Source organism: Caretta caretta, chromosome 19 (assembly GCF_965140235.1).
Source record: "Caretta caretta isolate rCarCar2 chromosome 19, rCarCar1.hap1, whole genome shotgun sequence".
Classification (NCBI taxonomy): Eukaryota; Metazoa; Chordata; order Testudines; family Cheloniidae; genus Caretta; species Caretta caretta.
The window spans coordinates 8,029,986-8,057,694 of NC_134224.1; the positions used below are offsets into that span (position 1 = coordinate 8,029,986).

Sequence of the window (27,709 nt, forward strand, 5' to 3'; positions counted from 1 at the left end):
CTTACAGGCCCCCGTTAGGCCAAGAATGCGGGTGAGTAAAAACAAAACCGCTAGCAGAATAGAGCAGCCGGAGCAGGGGCTTTTCTCAGTCAAGGAGCAGCCCCAAGGCTGCAGATCAGGACACGGGGGCCGATCACATGACACCTATTGAGAACTGGGGGCTGATAAGATGACAGCTGAGGAGGTGCTGTGTGTGCAATTCCAGACCGAGGCTGCAACTGAGGCTGGGGGGCAGCGCTGGGGAATGCTGCCTTGTTTTGCAGCCAGAGGCTGATAAGAACCTCGGGGCTACTAAGCAAAATGGGGCTTTGCCATTCATTAGAAGACAGCTGCTTACAGGAGACAAGCAGAGCTGGAGATGTGGCGGGGGGAAGGGGCGAGCGTGTTTGTTCTGAGAGCAGCGGGGTAGGGAATGGGCTCAGAAAGGGACGGGCCGTAAGGGACTCAAGAGAAATGACTTTAGGCCCAGCCCAATGACCAGGAGTAGGGTGACCAGATGTCCCAATTTTTTAGGGACAGCCCTCATATTTGGGACTTTTTCTCATATAGATGCCTATTACCCCCACCCCCTGTCCCGATTTTTTTTACCCTAACCAGGAGCAACAGCTATCAAAGGCAGCCTTCGACATGGCCTTGGGGCCTAGAAGAGCTGGGGGAGAGCAATTGTTGAGGAAGATAGCCAGGCAGTTCTCAGTGATCTACCATCCTGCTCCCCTTGGAGCCTGTCTTCACAGTGGCAGGGACCCCCTGATCTCATCTCCTCTCCCCGCCCAGCTTGGCTGAGGTATGATTTCGCTCCCAGGCTTTCACTTTAATAACTGGCCACTTTCTCGCCCTGCTCTGAACGTAGGATAAAGCACAAATTCTGTCGCACCCTCTGCTCTGTGGTTCTGAGGCTTCTCCCAGGCCAGGGAGTTATTTGCTGTACTAAGATGTCAAATAGAAGCTGGATATTTCCCCTGCACCTTTCCTTCTTAGAAACCCCCCACCCAGTTTCCTTACAGGCAGTCTCCCAGCACCTGCCAGGCCATGGGCTGCTGGTTCCCAATGGCTCCCAAGGAAAAAGAACAAGCGTTTAATGATGTCTGAGTTTACACCCAACTTACTGTTGAGAAAGAGCTTAGCAGTGCCCCATCTGCTTAGCCCCCGGAGCACCACACCTGGGGCCCCATATGGCACATAACAGAAGTCATGGCTCAATCACCCATGGGGCACCTCGTTATCCCTAGTCTGAGTCTTGCTTGCATATTTATACCTGCCTCTGGAAATTTCTACTACATGCCTCCGCCGAAGTGGGTATTCGCCCACGAAAGCTTATGCTCCAATACGTCTGTTTAGTCTATAAGGTGCCACAGGACTCTTTGCCCCTAATCTGAAGGGGTTCATAGTAACAGACAGTTCCCTGCCCAAGCCCATGTGGCTCCCCCACACACCCTAGAAAGGATGGGCAGGGCAGAGAAAGAGAACAGGGTGTTTGGGACTGACCCTACAGAGCCCCTTTCTTTGTCGCGAGTCCGAAGCCTGGCAAGATGCTCGTTATCTATAGTAATACGCAACGTGCTAATGGGGAAATCCAAAGCAACACTGATAAGCTTGATAGGTTATCTCGCAGCAGAAGGTCAGTGGCCACTCAAGAACTTTTCAAACAATCGTCAACCCCACAGCACCCCTTCGCGCTAGGTTAATTAGGGATTACTTCACCCAGCACCAAAGTGCAACCATATCTGGGGTGGAACACTTTAACAGCATTGCCAACCCCAAGCATTCAAAAATCACAAGATTGGCTCAAAAAGCGTGAGATTTTTTTAAAGACTCTCCTCAGATGGTGGTGGTGGTGGTTGTTTTTTTTTAAATCATAGTTTGGGAGCCTTTTTCTTTGTTTTCTGGTTTCTGAGCCGTTAGGGTCATACTCAAGCCATGTTTTCAAGCTGTTATCTGCAACCAAGAGGGACAGAAATCTTTTTATTTTTTTTAAATGAAAGCTGAGATTCTTGCATGCCTCCAGGAGCTGGGGCTTTAAGAAAAGCACCAAATATCAATTTAAGACTTTAAGATTGGAGGTGAAGACTGTTCTATCTTGTTGAAAGGGCAAGGGGGAATGACTCATCCCAAAAGTGGGGACTGAGACAGAAACAAGTTGAAGCTTAAATGAAGGTTTGCCTACTTGGGGAAAGGAACCAGAATAGTTCCCCCTGTGGACACGTGTTCTGGAATAAGCATGCCTTTTTCTGATTGATGGTAATTGGTGTTTTTTCTCAGCAGAAGAATGAGCTCTGACAGCGATCTGGAGGTGGTGACAGGCAGATCTCAGATTGCATCAGTGCTAGCTTAGTCCATTGCTGTAGCTCATCACTAGTGTCACGCCATCATCAGTCGCAAGGGTGGGGGGAAGTGTAGTGTAGTCAGGCTGTTTGTGTTTAACCACTGTGTTGTCTAACCCTACCGCAACGAACGGCAGCTGCGGAGTCTGCTAGCGTAGGGAAAGCCACAGAAAGAGGAGAAAGAAGATGAAAGTGCCAGGGTGTCCCTAAGATTTGCAAGGTGCCTTAATATGAATGGTAGCCAAGCTCCTACAAGGGCTGGTTAGAAGCCAGATGATTTAAACCAGGTGAGAGAAGCCCACAATGCACAACCCATCACCATGATCAGCACCTACCTAGCCCACTTGTCGACTCAGCAGCGGCCCAGAACCGTACAGACCTTGGAGACTGAACTAACCTCCCCTCACCCTAGATCACAGCCGAGACTCATTGACAAGGCGCTGTGGGGAAGCCTGCCCTTCTGCTGCCTTTATTGTACCTGTCCTACAGGGCTTTTCACTGCCCAATCTGCAGCCTTTTATTTTTTTAAAGCAAGAGACATGCTGATGCTATTTATCACCGAATAATACAAATGGCCTATTAACATGATCACAAGGTGCAGTATGTTCAGGACCACATTGCTGCAGGGTTGGGCACTATTCTTCTGTCTTCTAGCAAGGCTGACCATAGGGAAGGCTACCGAGAATTAAAATGCTCGACACTCCTTTGACTGCTCTGTGCAATTGTCCGTCTCAGCCACGCCCGCAATGATCTCCCGGTTGCAAGGGCTGGCCTGGTTTTGGATGAGTCTAAACAGATACCAAAACTTCCAACAGCATCTCGCAGGTGGAGAAACAATTCAATTAACGGTGAGTTTAAAAAAATCCAAAACAAACCCAAACAAGCCCCAGAGAGCAAAAGCCTCTTATTCAGTTAAAAAACGACAAGTGCAACTATTAAAGAAATTGTACCACCTGCTGGAGCAACAGGAAATGGCATCTATAACGGCAGCGGTGAGTGTATGTGTGTTGCAAAGCCCCATGTAAAATTAACTAGAACATGGGCTTGAGCTGTCTACTGTCCTGGACTCTCTGTCCAAGCTGCCAGTGGAACATCCCGGTATGAGTGGTTTGCTGTGGTGTTGTAGCCACGTTGGTCCCAGGATATTCGAGAGGCAAGGTGGGGGAGGTAACAGCTTTTACTGGATCAACTTCCTTTGGTGAGAGAAAGAAGCTTTCGAGCTCTTCTTTGGGCCTCCATGTAGCATGAAGGCCTGTCTCTTTCACCAACAGAAAGTGGTCCAGTGACCGCTATTACCTCCCCCACCTTGCCAGCCTGACAAGGCCATTTCAGAGACACTTCCTGCTTGCGCGCTTTTCTTACCTTACTGATAGTGACGTAGTAAACGGGGAGAAGGCCTCATCGGGCGGGCGATCTGCAGTGAAACCCGAAGGTGCCCTCCGGAACGCCAGTGGACTGGGGAGGAGAGTAGCTTAGGAGGCCTTGGAGGGGAGCGCAAGCCATTCACTTCTAGGCTGCCGGGCGGTTGAGTCTAGTCTAGCTCAGTGGTGACCCTGGGGAGAGGATAAGAGAGAACCAACTTCACATGACACGTCAGCCATGTTGCTTAATCCACTATTAGGCTTAGGCCCATTTCCTCAATGGTGTTTAGGTGCCTAATGCCCATCAATGGGAGTCAGAGGATGTGAGCCTCAGATACTAGTGATGAGGGCAGTATAAGGACCAGTACGGAAGAGAAGTTACTGCCTAGTGGGTGACCAGTGGCTGTAGTGACAGGAGTCAATGGCAAGGGCTCAGTCCAGTTAGATGACCTCCTGAGGTCCCTTCCAACCCTGATATTCTATGATTCTATGATTCAAGGGTCGATGTCACAGACACTGCCATCCCAACTGGCACTAATTAGCACCCTCGCTGGCAGTCTCAGTAAAGAGGCTGTGCTCTCCCTTCACCTCCAGGAGCCGTCCCTGATGGTTGAGGCACACATTGGCAAGGCAAGGAAACCAGCACCGGCACTGCCCATGTGCCGTACAGCCCGTAGGTTTAGCTGTAGACTCCAGGACTGTCCATCTGGAACCATTAAAGTGGTTACAAATCTCAAAGCAAAAATCCATCTGGGGAAGGTTTCCATCCCCCCACCCCCCGAAATCCTAAAATGATATCGAAATCAAGAGTGGTCATGATGTTAGCTGTAGCCACATGCCACGGCTTGGCAGTCTCCAGTCATTGCTAACGAAAAAGAAGCACTGGGATGTAAATGGAGGTGCCTCTGAGATGATAGTCTGGGGTGGTGCCTGGAGGTAGAAGACAATCTGTTTCGGATGCAGCTCAGAATAAAATCCTTATTAACCTTTGGCTGGTTGGAGTGAGAGTCAGGCCTGTTAGCACATCAGACCATGTCAATAAGGGTATGGCTACACTGCAGCAGGGAGCGCACCTCCCAGCGTGGGACCTGGGTGGGCAGACACGTGCTTGGGCCATTTGACCATGATGTGGTCATACATATGTTTGAAAAGGTTTCTTAGAGTAGATCTACAATGCAGCATGCCTCCCAGCCTGCATCCAGACAGCTATTTTTAGTGCATTAGGTGGAGCAGAGCCACCACCTTCTCTCTACCTGGGCTGGGAGGCCCCTATGAGCAAACCATGGTCAAATGACCGCGGCAGGTGACTTGGAGTAATGCATTCCCGAGTTCTAGGTCCAGCTCTTACCCAATGGGGCACTTTGGGTAAGTCAATCACCCTGGGGCATTTTCCCTATCTGCATATGTGCGGCCTACTTCAGTGCCTGTTGAGAAGATTAGTTCCTGTTTGTGAAGTGCTCCGAGGATGAAGATGTAATGGAATACTGCACTTAATACAAGACAATAAAGTGCTTTGAAGGTGTGATAAGGGCTATTGCTTTAGCAAGGCCCCATCCACAATGAACTCAAGCTAGTTACAATTATATTGGGAAATGATCTGTCAGGCCCAGTTCTGCCCCCAGTATGAGCAGAGCTTTAGACTTGGCGTCACCTAACAACTAGGTTTTTCCAAGACAAAGGAGCAATGGATAGTTAGCCAAGATAGTAGTCAAGGCAGAAAGGACAGAGCAGAAATAGAAGAGGTGCGGAGAAGAGCAATTCCAATGATTGGAGGCATGGGGGAGGGGCTGCCAGATGGGAGAGGCTTTGAATCTTGCTCTGCAGGACATTATTGATTTTAGCCAGGCTTAGAAAAGGGTATGGATAAGAGCAGTAGCTACAAGCACGTCGGCTAGGATAGCAATGAGCATCTACCCTGATGCTTCAGGACATGTGATGATAACCAGCTACGCTCAGGAAGAAATCTCCTCATCCCCAAAATGGGATAGAATAGGGATAATGCAACAATTAGCCAGCTGCATTACTGGGGAGGGGATTCACTGTCTCCAAAACTTTGGGCATTAGCCAGTGCTGGAGATAGGATATTGCACTACATGGACTATTGGTCTTGCCTGTTGGCACTGAAATACTGTGGTGAGGGATGAATGGGTTTAGATCCAACCAGTTAGACAGACAGACAAATATGGGTGGTGAATAGGTGGCAACTCCTGCTTTTAGGGAACAGCCAGGGAGCTATTAAAAGGCTAAGATTTACCAGGTAGAAACTAGCCTTTGTTCCACCCTTATTGTTCAATGGTGGTAGCAATTCTTGGGTGGCTGCACCAAGTGAACCGGCGTCACCGGACCCACCAGTCACAAGCAAAAGTTACTGCAAGACATTAACACCAATCTGCAGCAATCATCCAGTGTCCATTCATTCCAAAGTACCTGAAAGCCAGCTCCCCATTTCCTCTCATACCCTCTCTCCTTGCTCTACATGCCTTACCTGGCTCCTCTGTTCCAGTTCCTTTCTTTCCCATCCCCAGTGCTTCTCCTACAAGAGCAGCTTTCTTGGATGGTAGGGGATCTGTGCTGTCAGGCCAATTTCCTCTGTCTTCACATCAGAAGCCTGGCTGCCCCTTAGCTAAAATTTTCTTCTATCCTTTGCTGCTGTGACTAATCACCCTGCTCAACTCTAGAAGTGACGGCACATCAGTGCTAGGAGGGAAGGATTCCTAGCTGTATAATTTGTAAAATGCTTTGAAAAGAGAAGCCATACGGAAATGTAAGTTATTATTAATTATTATTATTGGAAGCTCAGCTTCCAATTCCTATTTGTGTCAGGCTAATTGGTCCCCTATGGAAATGCCTTACCACTCGGCAGACAGAGGAGTGACAAGCAGCAAGGAGCAGATAAACAAAGATAAGGTTTTAGTGCAAACATCTTCAGTCAGTAAAGGTGGGGGAAGAGAAGTAGAGAAAATGCATCAGACAGCAGCAGGGTCATCCCCGTGTAAAAGGCTTTTTTAAACACAGTGTGTGAAGTAAGCAGTGCAAGGTGGCTCGCGTGACAGCTCTGGAGAATGAACACCTCCCTTTATTCATCAGACAGGTACAGCGTGGGCAGCTGCACTGAAAACTTCCCCACGGACCTCAACTCTGACTGCAAAGAAAGACCTCTAGGGATGAGACGGGAGTTCAAATTTCATGTCCCGATCAGTCTTCAGACTTTCTGCTGAGACTGCCAACAAGGGACCCCAGACGTGCCAGATGTGATGGGGCCAAGTGGAATATGAACCGCTGTCCCACTAGGATCTGGACTGAGTCCCTCCCCCAACTCATTTCACGTGGCTGCCAAACAGAAACAGGTTTTGGTCTCTACTGAGCTGGGCTGGATGTAAACTGGCAACCTAAAGAAAGGCTCTGATCCTCATTATCACTCCCCAGGATTATCAATTCAGTTAGTCAGGTCTGAAATACATCACTAGATGTCAGTATAATCACATTGACAGGACACACATACTGTCAATCCCTTAATTCCTAGGAATAAAACAAATCTAACCCCCTTGCTTCCCCCACCACCACTCAAGCATCCTGGAGGCTGAGCGCTGATGTCCAGTCCAATTTAGGAGCTCTGAGGGAGCAATACGGTGGCTCCTTTACAGTTTCCACTCTGCTGGGAGGCTACTACACCAGACATTACCATCTATGGTAACAAAGAGCAGAGGACAGGAAGCTGTGGTAAAGTCAGCAGATCTCACTGGTTTTTCTCCTCCTTCCCCTCCCTTCCACCAATGTGTCCCAGTGGTGTTGTAGATGCTGGATATTTTTCCCCTCGTGCACAAGAATGAGGCTTAAAAACAGTTCCATCTCCTCCTCTAAAGCCTTGACTTGAAGAAGCAGCTGGGAATGTATCACAGAAGGGCAATGCTCAGACAGAGCAATTTGCAGGGTATGAACAGGGTAAACTCCCCTGTTGTATTCCTGACTCACTATGTGATTTCACTTGACCTCTCTGACTCAGTTTCCCCATCTATAAAGCAGGGATAACTATTTATCCTCCCTTGGAGATCCTCAGCTGAAAGGTGTTCTATAAGTTCCATGTGTGATGAGTTACAACAGTGCCACTAGCATGCATAGCACTTTACAGCTACAAGAATAAAAGAGACTTGTCGGGAGTATAGGGGCTGCCTCCCTCTGGAAAATATTTCTCCGTTACCAGACATTTGGTGTAATGCAGTGCATTCCAAAGGCCAAAAGTATTTGCTCATCAGAAGTATAATTATGAGCAAGCAATAAAAGGGAAGATTTAGCTGCACCAAGAGAAGGGGAATGAACCCCAGGGGCAAGCAAACCCCCATGCTCTCCCTGCACCATCAATATGGGGGAGCAGAGGATCGTTAAGGTAACACATATGGTAATAAAAAAGAGCTTCTCTGGGTTTCCTACCACTGTCCCTGAATTTGCTTCAGACTAAGCCCAGCTCACCGGGTGACGTTTTACTTGCCTACTTCCCTGAGTTCCATCTGTAATATGACTTGCTGCTTTTGGCCTGAGATGGGTTAGGAAATGATTTCCTTCCCCAGGCACAGGTGGTTAGGGGAACATCTTTTGTCATTATCATCAAGAGTCTTTCTAGGCATTTCCCTGTAGATCACAGCTCAGACCCCACCCCCTGGAAGGTCCCATGCTATAGCCCCCCAGCTCAGACCCCACCCCCTGGGGGGGCCCAGCCTGTAGCCCCCACCCACCTCAGATCCCATCTCGGGGGGGCCCAGCCTGTAGCCCCCACCCACCTCAGACCCCACCCCCGGGGGGGTCCCATGCTATAGCCCCCCCCAGCTCAGACCCCACCCCCTGGGGGGGCCCAGCCTGTAGCCCCCACCCACCTCAGACCCCACCCTCGGGGGGGTCCCATGCTATAGCCCCCCCCAGCTCAGACCCCACCCCCTGGGGGGGCCCAGCCTGTAGCCCCCACCCACCTCAGATCCCATCCCGGGGGGGCCCAGCCTGTAGCCCCTACCAACCTCAGACCCCACCCCAGGGGGGTCCCATGCTATAGCCCCCCCCCAGCTCAGACCCCACCCCCTGGGGGGGCCCAGCCTGTAGCCCCCACCCACCTCAGATCCTATCCCGGGGGGGCCCAGCCTGTAGCCCCTACCAACCTCAGACCCCACCCCAGGGGGGGTCCCATGCTCTAGCCCCCCCAGCTCAGACCCCACCCCCTGGGGGGGCTCAGCGTGTAGCCCCCACCCACCTCAGACCCCACCCCCGGGAGGGAGAAAGCCTGTAGCCCCGCCATCTCAGACCCCACCCCCCGGGGGCTTAGTCTATAAACACCACCCCCTCCTCCTGGAACTGGAGCGGTAACCCCCCCCACCGACCACGCCCCATCTCATTGGCCAATCCCGAGCCGCCTTCCCGGAGAGGGGCGTGGTCCTCCTCCGGCCCGCCCCCGGCGCGTAGTTCCGGTGCGGCCGGAGGCCGGAAGTGGCGTGCGGCGTGGGGGCTGCTGGGCGGGGTCTGCAGGCGGAAGCGGAGGGAGCAGCGAGCGGAGCAGAGGTGAGTGAGGGAGGGAGCGGCAGGGCTGGGGGGCCCCGCCCGGGCAGGGTGCGGGGGCCGCGGGTCAGAGCCCCCCCCTCCCCCCCAGCCTGGGGCACTCGGCTGCCTTGGCTCAGGCAGGGGCCGGCCTCGGGTCTCCTAGAGCTGGGGCAGCGTGAGCAGCCGGGCTGCGGGGGGCAGGGGTGCGCCGGGGTGGGGGGTGCCTGAGTGTGGGGGGGGGAGCAGGGGCCGCCCCCAGGTCCATGGGGAGGGGCGGAAGGTGCCTGAGGGGGTGGGGGAGCAGGGGCCGCCCCCAGGTCCATTGGGGGGGACGGTGCCTGAGGGGGTGGGGGAGCAGGGCCCGCCCCCAGGCCCATGGGGGCAGGGGGGGGGAAGGTGCCTGAGGGGGTGGGGGAGCAGGGCCCGCCCCCAGGTCCATGGGGGCGGGGGGGGAGACAAGGAGATTAGGACTCTCTGTCCCAAACCAAAGGTGCTTCTCTGAGCAGATTTCTCTAGCCACACATTAAGAATTGATGAAGCTTCATTGGGAATATCATTTTAGGGGAAATACTTCTGTTTAGTCGTCATATGAGCTGCTTTCTCTGACTAAAGGGGCTTGCATGGAAGTGGGAGGGTGGTTGTGTGTGTGAATCTGCTACTCTAGAAACAAAACAAAGTTAAACAGGGTCACTTAACTATTCAATAAGTAACAAATATTCATAAGTGTTGTTCTCTTGCTATGGTCAGTTTAATAAAGACTCTTACTTACAGATGTCATCCGTTAAGTCAGGAAAAGAGGTTTGGGCTTCTCTGACAACTTCCTGCCCTTACGGTTGGCAGTAAGCAACACTTCTGTTGTCAATCTGAGCTTAACAGGAAGAGTGCATCCTTTTGACTGTTACTGAAATAAGTAGATCCAAGTACTTTGCAGGGGAGTTGCTAAATTTGTGTGTATTCATAAAGCATTTTTCAGTCCTCACGTGGAAGGCTTACTATACCAGTGTAAAGTGCTGTAGAGCTCTAACAGTGTAGGTCTGATTTCCTCCATTTAGCACTGTTCTGTGAATTGAAGTAAGAGTAAATATAAATGATGGTGAAAAAATCCTCTAGTGAAAACCTTGTGTGAAATCTGGCTCAAAATCTAGAAAGCGGTGATCCCATTCTGCCCTGCTCGATTTCACTTTAGTTCTTTTCGTGTTCTCTATGTATATAAATTTCCCCACTGTATTTTCCACTGAATGCATCCAATGAAGTGAGCTGTAGCTCACGAAAGCTTATGCTCAAATAAATTTGTTAGTCTCTAAGGTGCCACAAGCACTCCTTTTCTTTTTGCGAATACAGACTAACACAGCTGCTACTCTGAAACTTGTCTTTAGTTCTTCTGAATGCCAGTTCTTCACTGTTGACCTATAAAAAGAAAAGGAGTACTTGTGGCACCTTAGAGACTAACCAATTTATTTGAGCATGAGCTTTCGTGAGCTACAGCTCACTTCATCGGTGCCACAAGTACTCCTTTTCTTTTTGCGAATACAGACTAACACGGCTGTTACTCTGAAACCTGTTGACCTATAGTCATTAAACTGAAAGCTGGGCATTTCACATGCCTGTTCATCTTTCTGCAGATGTGTAGTGTGATAGATTGACATATTAGAAAGCAAACCAGAGGTGTAGACTAAAGAGATTGGTGTCTCCTCAATGACTCATTCAGACATGAGAGGTGAACTTGGGCACTGTGTCCAAATTCGAACTACAGTACTGCATATGTCTTAGTACTGCAGTGCCGGAAGAATTTTCCTTTAATAAGGACAGGCCAGCTACATCAAACCACTGGTGCCTCTCTACATGTCACTCTGATGTTCCTTTTCTCTTGTTCTCTGTACTGCTGTTTTCTCCTCTCACCCTTCTGTTTCACAGTGAAATTGATATCTCAGTTTCATGATCAAAATGCAACTGATCATCATGTCTTCACTATGCTGCTCCACTGTCACATAAAATTGGAGCAGTGGCTCTTCTGTGCTAAAACTCAGGATTTGTCATGCCAGCTTCTGGTACCATGCTAGAAGTTGCCAACATCTGGATTAGATACACATGGGAATGAAGGACTGGATTGTAGGAAATTAACCTGGGAAAAGCACTCTGTCCTGTTGTAACAAAAGTTAACATTCTTCTCTCAGAAAATCAAATGGGAGAAAAGTTAAAATGGATTTTTTTGTGATTTTGAGGACTCTAGAATACTTCTCAACTTCTAAGGAGCCTTTTGTGTCCATGGTTTATCAGCTTTAAACAAAGCAATCTCTACCCAAGGAAGCATATTCAGAACTCCTTCGGTCCTGGATCCGTGATGCAAAATTTAACTAGCTTAAATGTTGAGGTTCCAAATTATTTGTAAGATTAGGTGTAGGTTACGTACTCCGATTTTAAAAAGAGGGAATCTGTGCTAGACTATTCACCCTGACAGGAAACGTAGCAAGATACTCGACAAGTGCAAATCTTGTATTCCAGGTAATTCTAGTGAACAAAGATTCCTTCAGAGTCACTTCACTCTATTAACACAACTTCTTTCTAAGAAGTGTGTTTGGCACTTTTTATTCAGGTAAAACTTCTAGTGACTTCGGTGGAAGTTGTTACTCAGGAGTGCTGAATAGGATCCAAATAGATGGTTGACTTTATCTCTTTTATCTAACAGAATATCAGTATGGGATAACTTTCTAAATCCGAAATAAAAAGTTGTAATTCTGAGATATTGGCCCTAAATATCTTAATTCCAGGACCAATGTCAAAAAGTATTTAGACTAGAGAACCTTGTGTCTTGGCAGCAATCAGGGACTAGCAGTAGCAGTGTATTCACTGCTAGGCCTGGCAACTCCCAAGATGCATCAGACCCTAAATCAGTCACTCTGATTACTGTCTTGCTCTCCTTCAAGTAAAGCCTGATTCAAATGGTGTACTGAACAGCTAGTTAGAAACAGATTCTTAAGCTTTTAGAAGATACAGATCTCGGAAGTAGTATGAAACCTCCCAGGAGGTCAGCTGAGAGTGTCAACTTAGTCTTTTATTTTCTCATCTTAATTGAGAAATTGTCCCATCTTAGCTCCTCAGGACTGTGGAAACAGGAAGAACTCTTAATGCTGTTGGCAACATGAGGCTCACTACTGCTCATACTTTGCAAAAAGTGAATCTGAGCAGAGGTGCACATCTAAATCTAAGATGTGGGGGACTATTGAGAGGTTATAAAACTAACATTCAGTTATACTGAAAAATGATTAAACCAGATGACAACAACATTAAAATCTCGTATCTTGATCTGCCAAGCTAGAAGTACTTCCCCAAACCAATATAGATTATATCCGGACCTGTTCATTTTACTAAGCACTGGACTTGGTCTGGTTATCGGAAAGACTGTCAATCCCTGACTGACACTCCCCAAAATAGAAAACTCCCTCCGGTGCAGTATTGTTTTCCTTGGATTAATTAGCAGTTATACCTCTTATTGTTTTGAGTCCTGTACAGGGCAGATTGCTAGGTATAGTTGGAAGGCCTATGTCTGTGCCAGGGTGTGTTTACCTTCAGGGCCGGAGAAAATTAATTAATGTTGGCAAGTAGCTTAAAACCAAAAATATTTTCAGATACTCTGGAGGTGGATTGATCTCTCCGCCAGAGTGAAAAGTGTGGAGGTTCAACATGAGTTCTTAACTGGCCTGCTAACAGAGCTGAAACTAGTTATAGTTGGTTCTTGAAGACTTGACTTGTAACTATTAACAGAACAACAACATCTGAAAAACTTCCCATATAAACAAGACCTAAACCTAAATTCTGGAATATAACTCCAATGTTGGAGTCTCCTCTGAACCTCAAACTCTTGGTTATCCGAAGGGCTAGCCCTGATGTTTGATTTAAGATTTCAGTTCAGAAAGACTTTGAAGTTATCCAGGACACACACTGAGACAGAGATAATTTTTGTCCACTGCAATCTGTATCACCCCTCCGTTACAGAAAGTGGAATCTCAGTTTTGTTTGTATCTCATTGCAGTAAAGAACTTCAGAGAACCAAATTAATCTATAAATCGTGGATTCTATAATTTTATTACATTTTGTTTCAGCATTTCACGTTATATTAGATGACTGCTCAACCAGTGCAATAGTACGATCTTTTTTCCTCACAAAATTCTAGATTCTGGTTTGCAGATTCTATTCTTATCAATATCAGTATGATTCTTGTCTGTATAATGAGATGTCTCTTTATTTAAATAGCACCTTGATGCTATTTACATCTGGAGGGTAGAAGAGAGAGCACAGCAAGTAGTGTGAGCTATGCTATGTAGTTCTGGTGAAGGCTGGCTGAAGTGTGGCAGACTCCTTCCAGAGTTCACATCACCAGCAATTGTCACTTGGTGCAGTGGCAGCAGAATCAAAGTGATTACTTTATAAGCTGCGTCCTAATGCAGAGGGTGTCTGTCTCAACTAAACAGATGGTGAATTAATTTCATCTTCATGTGGTGCTAGGTTCACAGAAGTGACCGCAAATGCCATGCATGTAGGGTTTTCCTGGCACAGGCTACAAGCTGCCCAAGAAGATTCTGACAGATCAGTGGTGGGAATGAGGGAGTCCATCTGAAGTTCTGCGGGATCTTTAGTAACATTGCTCTGGTTTCAGCAGCTTGCCTGGGAGGGGTGTTGTGCATTCCGCTGTGTACAGGCCTGCAACATGTTGAATTCCTCTGGGCTGGAAACTGTCCTCCATCTGGGTTCTTTCATGTTATTCATAATCCCTATCTGAAATGCAGACAGACACTCAGGGTAACATGATCTGATCAGATTAGAGCCCCATATGGACTGGAGTAGGGATCAGTGGTGCAGAATGGCAGCTTTGTCTGCTCGCTGTTCTGTAAACCTGAGATCCTTTTGGAAACATGCTTCATTAAAACATGTATGGAACTCACTTCCCTGAGTTTCTGGAGTGCAGCATCTACAACTGATGGCAGGTTTGGGGTTTGTTTTTTTTTTGGTTCCTTCTGGAATACAGGGTGGGATGGGAGGAGTCAAGAGCTACCTTGTCATCTTTGTTGTACAGAGTGGGATTCATGTGTACCTGGGGTCTCCTGCTGAGGTAGAGCACTGAGATCCTGTGCTTGGTATCCTGCACCCTAGGAAATAGACGAGAGTTGATCATGTTGCCTACATTAGTGATTAACATCACACAGGCACCTCAAACTTCTCTAAACTCTTTCTTGCTGTAACTTGTCTAGTAGCTGCTGATCACCTTTCTATAGTGAACTAGAGGAGAGGCTGTTCCAAGGGGGAAATTGCTCTCTTCCTCTCTGAAGTTGAGTAAATATGCTGGGGTAGAACATTGCATCAGATCCCCCTCCCCCTATTCCACCCCCATCCCATCCTCCTTTCTTCGTGTTTCAGTGGCTCTTTTGCTGGTTCTTCATATGAAGAGAGTGATGAAAGTGACCGTGTTTTTCCTAGTGACATCAGTGTTCCTTGTGACTAATGCTGGATCCTCCATGGGACAGGGGAAAATAAACATTTTATAGCACGATTTGGGAGGCATGCAAACAAAAAACAAAACTAGTTAAAACTAGTTAAGTTTGATTTACAAGGCAGATCTATTCTCAGCTTTTTAAATAGAGCCAAACAAATCTAATTTCCTTTTTGAGTATGTTAGAGCCAGTGACTGAAGATGAAATTCTTCCTGTTAAGGTTCTGAGCTCTGGAGGCCGTCTGCAAAAAAAGGAAGTTGTGTGTTCAGGCTGCAATCGTGATTCATGCTTCAAAATGTCTTAATGTCTGGTGATAAGATGGAAGCGTGTGACTGGCTGCTTGCTGACCCTTCCCTGCATTCCCTTTGGGTTAGTGTTCAGAGGGTGAACTCTGAAGCTCTCTGGTGCTGAGCAAGGCAGGAGCTAATAGAAAGTTTTATTTTACTTCTCCAAATGAGAAGCTTAAATGACTAATGTGCCTAAATCACCCTGGTCCATCGCTGGGAGACTAGTTCCCCCAGGATAGATAGAAAGTATTAACAGGGGACGCATTGTTTCAGAAGCAGCTTCGCATTCTGCTCCTGTGCAGCTGCTTGTCTTGGCTTGTGCCAGAAATGTCTTGGTTTAGCATGCTAATTCTGTGGGTTGAGACATTGCTGGAGTCTTGGAATTCAGGGGTGGGTGTGGCCACCTCAACTGTGTTTGCAGAATCAAAACCACCGAAACTTATCTGCAATTAACTCTTCTAGCGAAGCCGTTACACATGTAGAAAAAGAACCAACCCTTTGATAGCAATCATACTACAAGTCAGTTATGGTCATAATCAGAGCTGTGGTCCGTTTTCCTGTATTCTGTATGCAGTCTTATACCTCCCCTACCGCCATGGTATCTGAGCACTTAACAACAAAATATCTGAACGTTCTCCTTGTCAGTCTAATATGGATATGCTATGAATTGCCATGCAGTAGACACTATTTGGTCATTATGGATTGGCCAATGGAGCCCTCTGATGGGTTCTGGCAGCTGGGCTATCAAAAGAGTTATCTGAACAATGGGTAAGCATGCTATATAGTCTAAAATGCCTAAACTGGGTGATGTGAGGCTAGAATAAGATTCCCCCTCTGACTGGGGAATGACTAACATTCAGAATGCTAAGTAAGCCCATCAGAATATTGAGCATTCTGATGATGTGCGTGAGGAGGTAATTGTGAGTAGTCTGTCTCTGCAGGTGGTGAGCAATGACAGATATGCAAAGCCTGGTTGAGCGGTTGGAGAAGGCTGTGGGTCGCTTGGAAGCTGTGTCCCAAAGCCCTGGCATGTATGGAGATGACCCTTCCAAAGGTAGGGACCCTCTGCTGCAAATCCCTGTATCAATACTGAACACATTGTACGGCTGATGTTGATTGTACTATACACTGAAAGTACCAATTCTGGAAGATGCTCTGCAGAGCGTGCAAGCTGATGTTGGGTAAGCCTGAATAGCTGTACCAGGAGGGGAAGTGAGTTTCACACAGATAACATGCCGACATACACTCAAATGCAGGGGGGGCCTGTGGTTACTGTACTGTTAAAACAAGAACTTCCTGTGGGTGCAGTGCTTCCCTTGTCTCCTTACAGCCAAGCTGCTTCTTTCTTAAGCAAAAGTGCGTTTAGACCAGCATCCATCGGCATGCTTGAGGATTAGCAGCAGTGTCACATATACAGTAATTCCTCGCTTAACGCTGTAGTTATGTTCCTGAAAAATGCTACTTTAAGAGAAACCATGTTAAGCTAATCCAGTTTCCCCATAAGAATTAATGTAAACGCGGGGGTAGGTTCCAGGGACATTTTTTCGCTAGACAAAAGACATACACACACACAGTATAAGTTTTAAATAATTTAATACTGTACACAGCAATGATGATTGTGAAGCTTGGTTGAGGTGGTGAAGTCAGAGTGTGGAAGAGGGTGGGATATTTCCCAGGGAATGCCTTGCTGCTAAATGACGAACTAGCACTCCCATTGTTGTTAATGTATCTTCACACTCTACAAGGCAGCACGAATGGAGGGAGGGGAGACAGGATGGCAGAGAGAGACAGACACACCCTTGTGTGTGAGATGCGCATTGCCCCTTTAAGTACGCTGACCCTACTCTTAAGTACACTGCCTTTTTAAGTAGATCAGCAAGTTGAGACAGCAGCTGCTGCCAGCAAGTTCCCTCCATCCTGAGCCCTGTCCTGTCCCATACCCTCCGCGCTGTGGAGATGGGGGTACAGGAGCGGAGGGGGACACCCTGACATTAGCACCCCTCTTCCCCCCTCCGCCTGCCCAGCAAGAGCAGCTCCAAGGCAGAGGGCAAGAGCAGCTCCAAGGCAGAGGGCAGGAGCAGCACATGGCAGTGGGGGGAGGCACAGCTGAACTGCCTGGCAATTGATAGCCCTAGGGCGGCGGCTGCACAGGGAATTTAGAGGAGCAGGGGCTGATGGGGGTGCAAGGGGGTGGGGCGGGCTGCTGACCCTCCCTGATTTCCCACCAGCTAGCTCCAACGGGCTGCTCTTTCTGCAAGCAGTGGCCAAAGCAGGCGACTGCCAAACAACGTTATAAAGGAGCATTGTGCAACTTTAAACGAGCAAGTTCTCTAATTGATCAGCAACGTAACAACGTTAACCGGGAGGATGTTAAGTGAGGGATTCCTGTACACTCTGACTTGCACAATGCTACTCACAAAGTGCTCCGCAAAACTTCAGCGTAAGGAGGGTAGCAGCATTTGCTGAAAATACTCCTGGATACTTCCAGTCTGAGTCCATCTGCTGCCCCTTAACACTGCGCACTGTTCTGTTTCCGCAGGAATAGCTGAGTACGTTCAAGCTTTCGACACTCTCCTGGCTGGTCCAGTAGCAGAATATATGAAGATCAGCAAAGACATTGGTGGCGACGTTCAGAAACATGTAAGGATTTAGCTTTCTTTTCCCATGTTGTAAATATATGGCTGACCGCTGCTCTAGACTTTTAAGGGCTGAATAAGAGAAGTGGTTGAGCTTTGCCTCCCTTTCCCCATTCTCTAGAGCAAAGTACAAATATTGGAGGATTCAACACAGGTGTAGATCCCTTGATAACCCATGGGAGATCTCCATCTACCTCTCTATTGTGTATCCCTCTAAGTGGGAGCAGAACTGCCCAATTTCAGTGTTGGTAAATTTTTGTCTTGTCTGTCCTGACTCATCAATTTCTATTGAACTTCTCTCCAAGAATAGGGGCTGTTGTATAAATTGAAAACCAGACCAGATGGCCCAGAATCAGCTGTCTTCATGACTAAACCATGCAAGGGAGGCCAAAAAGATGAACTGGTCCCTGTAAATACTCCTGATATCTATGTGTAGTTACATTGTTCTATCTAGCTATGTTCTATGGCCCCCATTATCATAGTATTTGACCACCTCACAATCTCTTCTATATTTATCTTTAGAATGCCCCATTAGGTAGGGAAACAATATTATCCGCATTTTACAAATAGGGAACTGAAACAGTGAGAGGCCAAGTGACTTCCCAAGGTCACTTAGAACATCTGTGATGAGCAGGGAATTGAACCCGCATCTCCTGAATCCCAGGCTAGCACACTGACCACTGGAGCATCTTGTTTGTCTGTGTAAACAATATATCACTGATTTTTTTTTTCCCCCTTCCTTATAAGGCTGAAATGGTCCATACAGGCCTGATGACTGAGAGGGTTCTCCTGGTGACCTCATCGCAATGTCAGCAGCCATCAGCCGTAAGTCTGGAGAACCCTAACGTAGGTCACTCAGAGCTGCATAGGTCTTGGCTAATCGGGAGGAAAACAGCAAGAGCTGAGGAATCTGGGCCCTTAAAATTGCTCCTAAAGAAACCTATCCGGAGTGGAATGAGTTAGCACTCTTCTGATCAGAGTAGCTTGCACAGAGTCTAGTTCCAGAAAGGTTTCAGAGTAGCAGCAGTGTTAGTCTGTATTCACAAAAAGAAAAGGAGTACTTGTGGCACCTTAGAGACTAACCAATTCCAGAAACTGACTCAAGACTCACTGAAACTAGTAGAAAATGCTGAGTATTTTATGGATTTCCCATAACTACCTAAGCTTGTACAATGCACAGGTGGCTCCTTCTCATACCTGCCAGCCTGTACTTGGCTCATATTTCACTTGGCATCTATACTAGATGCAGTTCCTATTTGTTAAGCCATGAATTACAGAACCGAACCTGTGAGATGGGAACAGCGCTGGGAATTGAGTTGATGATACTTAGATTATACAGTGTTCGTAAGTCCTCACAGCACTACACCGAAGATTCTTACCTAGGTAGCATAGGCGTCTGGCTCGATGCTGTGATACCCAAATAAAGGCTAGAGTTGTAGGGTCAGTTTTCCTTAGTATGCAGATCAACAATGTCCCCCATGCTGCAGCTTCTCTGACTGGGAGGGGAGTCTGATCCTGCATGCATTGGTTTTCTTCTGCTTATACCTCGACGTATCTAGTGATATGTTATGCACCTTAGCCCTTCCTTGCAATGTCCCAGTGGGACAACTGCTACTTCTGCTAATGCTACTTCAGGGTGTCAGGATTTCTGTGCTGCTTCCCCTTTCGTTGCAAAGTACAGTATCACCGTACATCTTCAGGATTCTGTTCCCCTCTTAAACCAGACTGCCTGGGGGACAGAAGTCTGCATAGAAGGCCTTCAGCGCAGGAACCCATTTACCAATTCAACAGATCTGAGACAAGGAAGCCTTGTTTAGAGTGGCTTACTCGTAGCCTTTAATTCCTAGATAGCTTTTTGTAAATGATGTCTTGTGGGTCTCTAGTCAGTTCTGGAGCAGGCACATCCTTGTTTCGTATGCCAAATACTTGAACTCCCTGAAGCTTGTTTACTCAAGCATCCCTTCCCCGATCTTGGCTCTAGATCAGAGCTTCCCAAACTGTAGCCAGGAGTACTTGCTGGTGGTCCGAGAGAACTAGCTGGCCTCCTTTCCGTCTACACCTGAGCAGATAGGAAAGAACAATGAAATGAAGAGCGCAAACAGACTCTTCTTAAAGACACAACATTCTTTGCACTTAAAGAACTTTTAAAAAAAAAATCTGCCTATACTATACTCCATATGTATTGCTGCTGACACAGTGAGATGTATGATCACAACGTATGATGGAAAGGAGGTTGTCCGCACAAACATAAAATCCTACTACTACAAGACCATCTCTGATGTAGTTCAAGCTATTAAAGTTTGTCCTATAGTAGAGCAGACCAACCAAATGACCTGGGAAAGCTGCTTCTGAGCAACTGATTTCCTATGTCCAAATCTCTGAATAGACACCGCCGAGCAAGATGCTTTGTGAATATTTAAGAATAAAAAAAAAAATTAAGGGTCTGAATTGAATTCACAGAAGTAACTTGATTGAAAGTCCAACTCTTTTTCTCTTTAACTTACCCTATCAAGTTTAGATAGCGGAGCAACTTGGGTTTTAATGAACCTGTAAACCAAGACAGCAAAGCAATTTGAAAAGCATCTGAATACTACAGAACCTCTAAAAGGATATTTCTGTCTTCATTATTGATGAGACTTGTCTCAAAGTGCCTCTTGGCTTCGCATTAGTCACAATTTCTGGCTTACTTCCATAGCACTAGTCCAACACAAAACTCTCACTTCTCTACAGGAGGAGCGTGGGGGGCGGGGGCTGTAACTGGAATACTGGCAATACAAAGCTTGTACAAGAGCTGTAGCTTAGGCTTGTGCCAATTGGAATCCATCTAAGAATGGCTGTCTCTGTTTGCCATCCATCCCCTTCTGTGTTGCAGAATAACTTCTCAACGCTACTGAAACCCATTTCAGAGCAAATCCAGGTGGTGCAGAACTTCCGGGAGAAAAATCGTGGCAGCAAACTGTTCAATCACCTATCAGCTGTCAGTGAGAGCATCCCGGCACTGGGCTGGGTGGCTATGGTAAGGACTACAGTGGGTTGTGGGGGGAGTCCGGGATTGCTGCTGCAACAGCCCCTGGTTCTAATATGTTGTATCTTCTCTAGGCCCCAAAGCCTGGCCCCTATGTGAAGGAAATGACGGATGCAGCCATGTTTTACACCAACCGGGTCCTCAAGGACTACAAAGATGTGTAGGTTCAGCTTCACTCTGCAAAGCGGGAGGGATGCAGACAGCTGAATACTGAAATTTCAGTCCTGAAATTTCAGTCCCTTGATCTAACTGTGGAGGTGCATGTGGCCCTCCTAGCATGCAGTCCTGAAGGATTAAGATAATAGAATACTTTGGTTCCAGAGATCAGCATCTGCAGTGCTGGTCTGGTAATGCACCATTTAACCTGACAGAACCCTGCCTGCTTCAGCCAAGTCACTTAAAGTTAAACAATACCGAGCTCTTATGTACGAGCCTTTCATCAGTAGACCACAAAGTGTTTCACAGTCTTTAATGTAGTTATCCTCCCAATGCTCCTGTGAGGCAGTGCTGTTATCCCTATTGTACAGATGGGGAACTGAGGCACAGAGAGTAAGTGACTTGCCAGAGGTCTGTAGCAGAGCAGTGAATTGAAGCTGGGTCTCCCAAGTCCTAGCTCGTGCCCTATCTCCTTAATTGATCTCTAGAGTGTGGAAATCAAACAGCTGTGAACAAAGCCCTAATGCAAGCTGAACCATCAAGAAAGATGACCCCTCCAAAACACCCCTGAAGCCTTGCCTAGTAAACGTAATACCACTCCTTTCCTTTAGTAGTGGCAGGGTGTGTTTAATACACCTCAGCTTCGGAAACAGCTACGTTCCCAAAAATGTATAGACTGTGACAGGTTTTCTTAGTTTTACGCTATTGGGCAAATCGATGGTAGCGATTGCATTGGCATCCCTCGTGTGTTCACTCCATCCAAAAACCCTCTTAGCTTTTTTCCCCTACGCAGTAAGACATCTTTCCAATATGTTATGCCAACTGAGCATCACCCAGTAGGGTTTAGTTTGTTGCAGGTGTTTTTGTTCTGCAGTCTGTGGACCTCTGACTAGGTGCGGAGGGCTAGCATTCAACAGTGGCTGGCTTACTGACCCGAACGCCCCACTGTCTAATTGCTCACGGTAGCCCTCAGGGCTGGGGATTGTAGCCGTTTGCTCTCTCCTTGCATTGGTATTGCTACTCAACTCCAAATAATCTTTGCCAACTAGGGGACAGGGAAATTTAAGGATCCAGTTACAGCCACATGGCTTCAGATCTTTCCTAGATAATAACTTGCACTACTTAGCTTGTGTTTATCTTTGTCCCCTTAGAGATAAGAAACATGTGGACTGGGTGAAAGCTTATCTGAGTATCTGGGCAGAGCTGCAGGCATACATCAAAGAGTATCACACCACTGGACTGACCTGGAGCAAAATGGTGAGTGCTGACTGTATGTTGGCAATCAATACTTCATAACCTAGGGAATCTAATGTTATGGGGACTGTTGCAGCAAGTAGTGATCACTCAGGTTTAACTCCCTCTCGGGCATCTTTTACAGGGTCCTATAGCAAAAGAGATGGGCAATGCACCTGCAGCACCCCCAACTGGTGCTGCTCCTCCACCACCTGGTCCTCCCCCCCCTCCTGCTCCAGGCCCCACAAACTCTGGTTCAGATGACTCTGTTTCCCGCTCAGCACTGTTTGCCCAGATCAATCAGGGAGAAGGCATTACCTCTGGTAAGAAAACTGGGCAACTGAAGGCTGGTGGTGGGCAGCCATTTGGCTAGTAGGTCAACAAAAGAAAACGTTCTAGGTTAAGTCTGCATGGGGTTCTGGGTCACTTATCTGCAAACCCTAAAAAGCTACCTCTGGGATGCAGGAAGAGTTCTCTTACTTAATAGCGTTGCCAGGATGAATGGGCTTGGGCTGCTTAGAACATCAGATACACAAAAGAGCATGATTAGGATATTGTAGTTTAAAAACGAGCTGGGAGGTAGGGGAGGAGAATTTTGCATGTGCAAACCTGTACACAAATTACCATTTGCACGTTCAATGACCCAGTGAAATGTGGGTGAAACAAAGCTCATGAAAACTTGGTCCTAGATTTGTATATTCCCTACAAAGAGTGAAACAGCTGTGGAATTCTGGCTCTAGTTCTAAACATAACTCTTAAAATCTAGCTCTCAATCTCATATCATTAAATGCTAAAAGCACTTACCTTTCCTCCAGGTCCCTTTCTTCATAGCAATCTTTCATGTTGCCCAGTTCAATGTAGATCATAAACTCTTGAGGAAGAGAACTTGTTTTATGGGTCCTCAGAATTCAGCAGACTGCTATTGTAATAGCTGCTGACTTCTGGTGTTTGTTAAACTTGGATCTTGCACACCTAGTAACTTAGCATTATCCAACCAAATGATGCCTGGAGTAACAGTGGTTTCTCTTGTAGCCCTGAAACATGTTCCAGATGATATGAAGACTCACAAGAACCCAGGGCTGAAGAATCAAGGTGGCCCTGTCCGAACAGGACCCAAACCATTCACCGCTCCAAAACCCGCCTGTGCAGCTAACCAACCCAAAAAATCGTCCCCAAAGAAGGAACCGGCAATGCTAGAGCTGGAGGGCAAGAAGTGGAGAGTGGTGAGTGTCCATGTGACAGCCCAGACCGGCTGCTAGAGTGATGGGAATTCAATAGCAGAAGATGGCCCACAAACATCTTTCATTTGAAATAACTAGAAGGTGTCAGCTTGAAGGAACAAGTCCTCTCTGAAGCCTTGTGAATTCTTCAGAAGAGAGAAGGTGACATGACACCTCCAGGCTTCACTCTGTAGCTCTTTAGGGAAACGAGAGTAACTGGTATTTGTCACCCCTTTTCAGGAAAACCAGGATAAAGCCTCCAACCTGGTGATCAGTGACACAGAGCTGAAGCAGGTAGCATATATATACAACTGCACAAACAGTACACTCCAAATCAAGGGCAAAATCAACTCCATCACAGTGGGTAAGAGCTGTGGTCCAAATGGGCTGGCCTTCTGCATGCTGGCACATCAGAGGGCTGTGGAGTGGGAGTTGTAGTACTATGAGCTCTTTTCTTTCTCCCCTGCAGATAACTGTAAGAAGCTAGGTCTGGTGTTTGATGATGTGGTGGGCATCGTGGAGATCATAAACTGCAGGGACATTAAAGTTCAGGTAATTACCCACAACCCTCCTTGTGACTGACTGTATAGAACTCTGCCCTGCATTATGTTGTGGTGCCTTAACAGATCTGGCGGTTCACTTTGCAGGGGACAAGCTAATGAAGCCTCTTGAGAAAACACATCGAACTCCCTCCATGTAGGGGTTTTCAAACAGCGCTGAATCAAGCTGTCTAAACAGGCGTGCAGAATGGAAAACAAACTCCTCATACTGAGGATAGATTTTGGATGGATTATCCGCCCTAAGGAAGGCAGTGTAATCTAGTAGCTAAAGCAAGGGGCTGAGGGTAGGAGTCTGTTCTAATTTCTATCCCAACATTCCATTTGTGGTGATGGGCAAGTTGCTCAACTTCCATTAGCCTTCCGTGGAACCAAGTTAATACTTGCTTCCCTCCGGAGATATGGTAGAGTTCAGTGTAGAAGACTTAATCCCTGGAGGATAATATAAAACAGTGAACTATAGTGGTTCCCTGGGATAAGCAGATGCTACTGTAACCACCTCCCTGCTGTTTTCCTCACTAGGTAATGGGTAAAGTGCCAACAATTTCCATCAACAAGACAGATGGATGCCACGTGTACCTGAGCAAGAGCTCCCTAGACTGTGAGATTGTCAGTGCCAAGTCTTCAGAGATGAACGTCCTCATACCCACCGAGAGTGGTGACTTTGTAAGTGTTTCCTCTTCCTGAAATGAGTGGAGAGAGCTGTAAGGGGCGGAGTGAACAGAGGGGCGGGCCTTGATCAACAGCAGGAATCAGAGCGATTAAGCAGTATGGTGTCGCGTCAGGTCACATCTTGTTCCATTGTCTTACTGAGACAAAAACTAACCCCTCCCAGCGAAGGATGTTCATTGAATGACCTGCCAATAGAGCCCTTCTCTGGTATCTAGATACTGCCCCAGATTCCACCCCTTACATGGTGGATTCTTGAAACCCATCAAACTTAAGATGTAGGTGTCTTCCCTTGATCTGTCTTCTCTGAAGCCAAATTCGCTAGCTCCTAACCAGATGGCACTTACTATGAAGACACTGTTGTTGGAAGTAACCCTCGACCCTCCTAGGTCCCGTGAGGAATGAAATGTGGCTATGGTAACACAGTGTGATATTAACTTTAGACTTGTTCAGTTTAATCTTCTAAAAAAAGCTGTGACTTGCTAAATGTAGCATCTACTTCCCAAACCAGTTTTTGGTCTTTATTTGGATTTTAAATCAAATTTTGTCCATTCTTTTTGCCTGTGTCCCAAACAACATGTCTGTAGTGCTCAAAACACTAAAGAGCAATACAGAAAGAGGGTAGTAACTTCCTAGCGCAGTGAAAATGATTCTTTGTCTGCCACTAGGTTTGTCAGGCTAGGCGGGACAGGAATAGTCTCTGATTTATATGAAAGACTAGACTTTTCACAACAGATTTCTTTCACCCTCCAGAACGAGTTCCCTATCCCTGAACAGTTCAAGTCCCTGTGGAATGGGCAGAAGCTGGTTACCAGTGTGACGGAAATTGCTGGCTAAGCAGAATGGCATTGGGACTTGTGCCTCCCCTTGCCCTGGCTGTGGGACAAATCTGCTTTCAGATGATTCTCTTAGATTTCCTGTACCTTTCTGCTCTCAAACTGCTTCTCTGTCTTCTACCTGAGAGACACAGCTACCTGCCTTCACTGAAATACCTCGGGCTGGGATTTGGTGTAGGGTGGCTGGTCAGTTGATCATCTGCATCTATCAGCAGGAAGGTGCATCATCCCCCTCTTGTCAGATTTAACCACACCAATCAATTACGTCTGACTCCTGGCGAACTTCAGAGCCAGGATTGGTGGTTGGCCTTCAGATTGTTCCATGGGTTTGTATTGTGTTATCTTCAGACAAATTGTTCATGTGAGAAAGGAATGTTGTCCCCCTGTGAATTGACATAATGGTGTCCTTATCAGGGTCCATAGTTCCCAGCTTGGTAAGTTGAGCTGGCAGGTGTGTTTCAAGAAGGTACTGGGAGCTGCTACTAACTCCAGCAATGTGTACTAATCAGTCAGTGGCATAACAAGATATGGGGAATGGCTTTGCTGGACCAAAGGCTGAGGACTGGGCGTGTAGCATTCCACCTTGAGTTTCCCTTTCAACATTCCTATTTGCTCTGTGTAATTCTCTTTGTGCCATGATGGGGAGCTTTGCAGTAAACAGGGGCCACGGAAGACTGCATTGGAGTAAATGATCCACTCTGCTGTCTGTCCAAGGTTAGAAGCTGAAGTTTCCACTTCCTTATGAGCCCTTCTCCAAAAGGGATCTTCACCCAAGGGGGTCCTTCTAAGCAGCTGAACTCAAGTTCAGTCTTCCAAGACAGTTCTTCTGAACATATCTCTCCTTCCCAGTGAGGGATGCTTCTTCATTCAAAATTCAGTATTTGTTTTGTAAACAAGAGTTCGACTAAGTCAGTTCCATCGTTCATCCTCACTCATGCTTAGTTACTATTGAATGTGACACTGTTCTCAGCCTCTCCCCTTCCCCTGTTGCTTGGCTCTATGCTCTGCTGGAGGCTTGCAGCCTCTTTTCCAGGGCCTGCATTGACCTGTAAAGGGAGCTGCATATGCTTTACCTTTGTGTTTCCCTGTCTCTGGTGGCATCAGCAGATCTGACTGCATTTCCTCTGTACATTGTCAATGGTTTTTTCTCTAGGATGAAACTCACAAAATATGCAATTTTTTTTTTATTTTGAGATTGTCCTGTAACTTGTACTCATCTTCTCCTGAGGTTTGTGGAAAAAACCTTTCTTATGTACTTAAAATTATACAAAAGATAGAATAAAGTTCATGCCAACCTGCTCCTTACACGAGCCCTTGTTTGCTGTTCAGAAGGGAAATATTGGAGTGCAGCTAGGAAACTTCTTGCTGAGAATGCAGATTGACACCCCCCACCGCCACCCCCTGCTGCTCAAGGGGCTCTATGTTAGTGACTAGATTAGAATTGTGTGGGGGTGCAAAGCTTATTGCAGGACCAGACACTAAGTGGGAAGCACCAACACTCCTTTTTTTTTCAAATTCATGCTGCCAGCACCCTTGCTGAGGAAGGGAATCTGTCATGGGTATGGCAGTAAGAGAGGTTATCCTTTAACTCATTAGACAGCTGTAAAACATTCTTTAATAAAGAGAATTGACATTGAATCAGTGCAAAACAGTAGCTAGTCAGCTGACAACTATCAAAAAGCTTTTAATAACCCTTGAAAACTTAATCCATAACCCACTCCCTCCCATGAGCCAGCACCCCTTCCCCCAGCTGTAACCTTGTCTTCTCCCCTATCCCTACAAACATCCTTAAATCTAAGTGGTGGTCCTCCTCACTCTGTGGACCTTATCTAAACAAGTTATGCTTATTAGTATTAAGCAAAGTATCCTGCCAGAGGGTCAGGAAATGTGGTTAGAACATAGCTCTGTTAAAACTGAGACTACCCAGTCTCAAATGGCTCAGCTGTTAAACTATGCCAGTGGTTTTCAAACTTCAGGTCATGACCCAGTACTGGGTCACCTGGCTCAGCACCCAGGGACCCTGGCGGCCAGCCAGTAAAAACTCATAGTCCCTACCTGTTCTGAGTCTGCCATGGTGCTGTGCCCTGGAAGTGGCCAGTGGCTAGGCTGGGGGGGCCACAGGCCTCTGTATGCTGCCCCACCCTGAGCACCAGTTCCACACTCCCATTGGCTGGTTCCTGGCCAATGGGAGCTGGTGCCTGCAAGCAAGAGCTGTGTGGAGCTGCTTGCATGCCTCTGTCTAGGAGCCAGACCTGCTGCCGGCCACTTTCAGGGTGCAGCACAGCCCATGGTGCCAGGACAGGCAGGAGGCCTGCCTCTGCACCCCAGCTGTGCCACTGACAGGGAGCCACCAGAGGTAAGCCCACAACCCAATCTCCTGCCCCAGCCCCCCAAACCTGGAG

At 47.2% G+C, this 27,709-nt stretch overlaps 1 protein-coding gene and 1 long non-coding RNA gene across 3 annotated transcripts; one reads left to right on the forward strand and one right to left on the reverse strand.

The window, feature by feature from the left end:
* Positions 1-9,121: 9,121 nt before the first annotated feature.
* Positions 9,122-26,612, forward strand: CAP1 (cyclase associated actin cytoskeleton regulatory protein 1). Of its 2 annotated transcripts, none has more exons than XM_048825786.2 (13): positions 9,122-9,223; positions 15,917-16,029; positions 17,515-17,615; positions 18,359-18,436; positions 20,484-20,627; positions 20,711-20,796; positions 21,944-22,049; positions 22,171-22,348; positions 23,058-23,248; positions 23,486-23,609; positions 23,715-23,797; positions 24,325-24,468; positions 25,225-26,612. In XM_048825786.2, the coding sequence occupies exons 2-13, from the start codon at positions 15,927-15,929 to the stop codon at positions 25,306-25,308; spliced, it is 1,422 nt and encodes a 473-aa protein (XP_048681743.1). In that variant the 5' UTR covers positions 9,122-9,223; positions 15,917-15,926; the 3' UTR covers positions 25,309-26,612. The 2 variants fall into 2 exon arrangements, with proteins under 2 accessions (XP_048681743.1, XP_048681744.1); XM_048825787.2 differs by having other exon boundaries at positions 9,138-9,223; positions 15,904-16,029.
* On the reverse strand, positions 19,421-23,060 carry LOC142069604 (uncharacterized). Its single transcript, XR_012665520.1, has 2 exons — positions 22,830-23,060; positions 19,421-19,670 (listed from the first exon to the last, which is right to left on the reverse strand). It is a non-coding gene; the product is annotated as an uncharacterized LOC142069604 (long non-coding RNA).
* Positions 26,613-27,709: the final 1,097 nt, after the last annotated feature.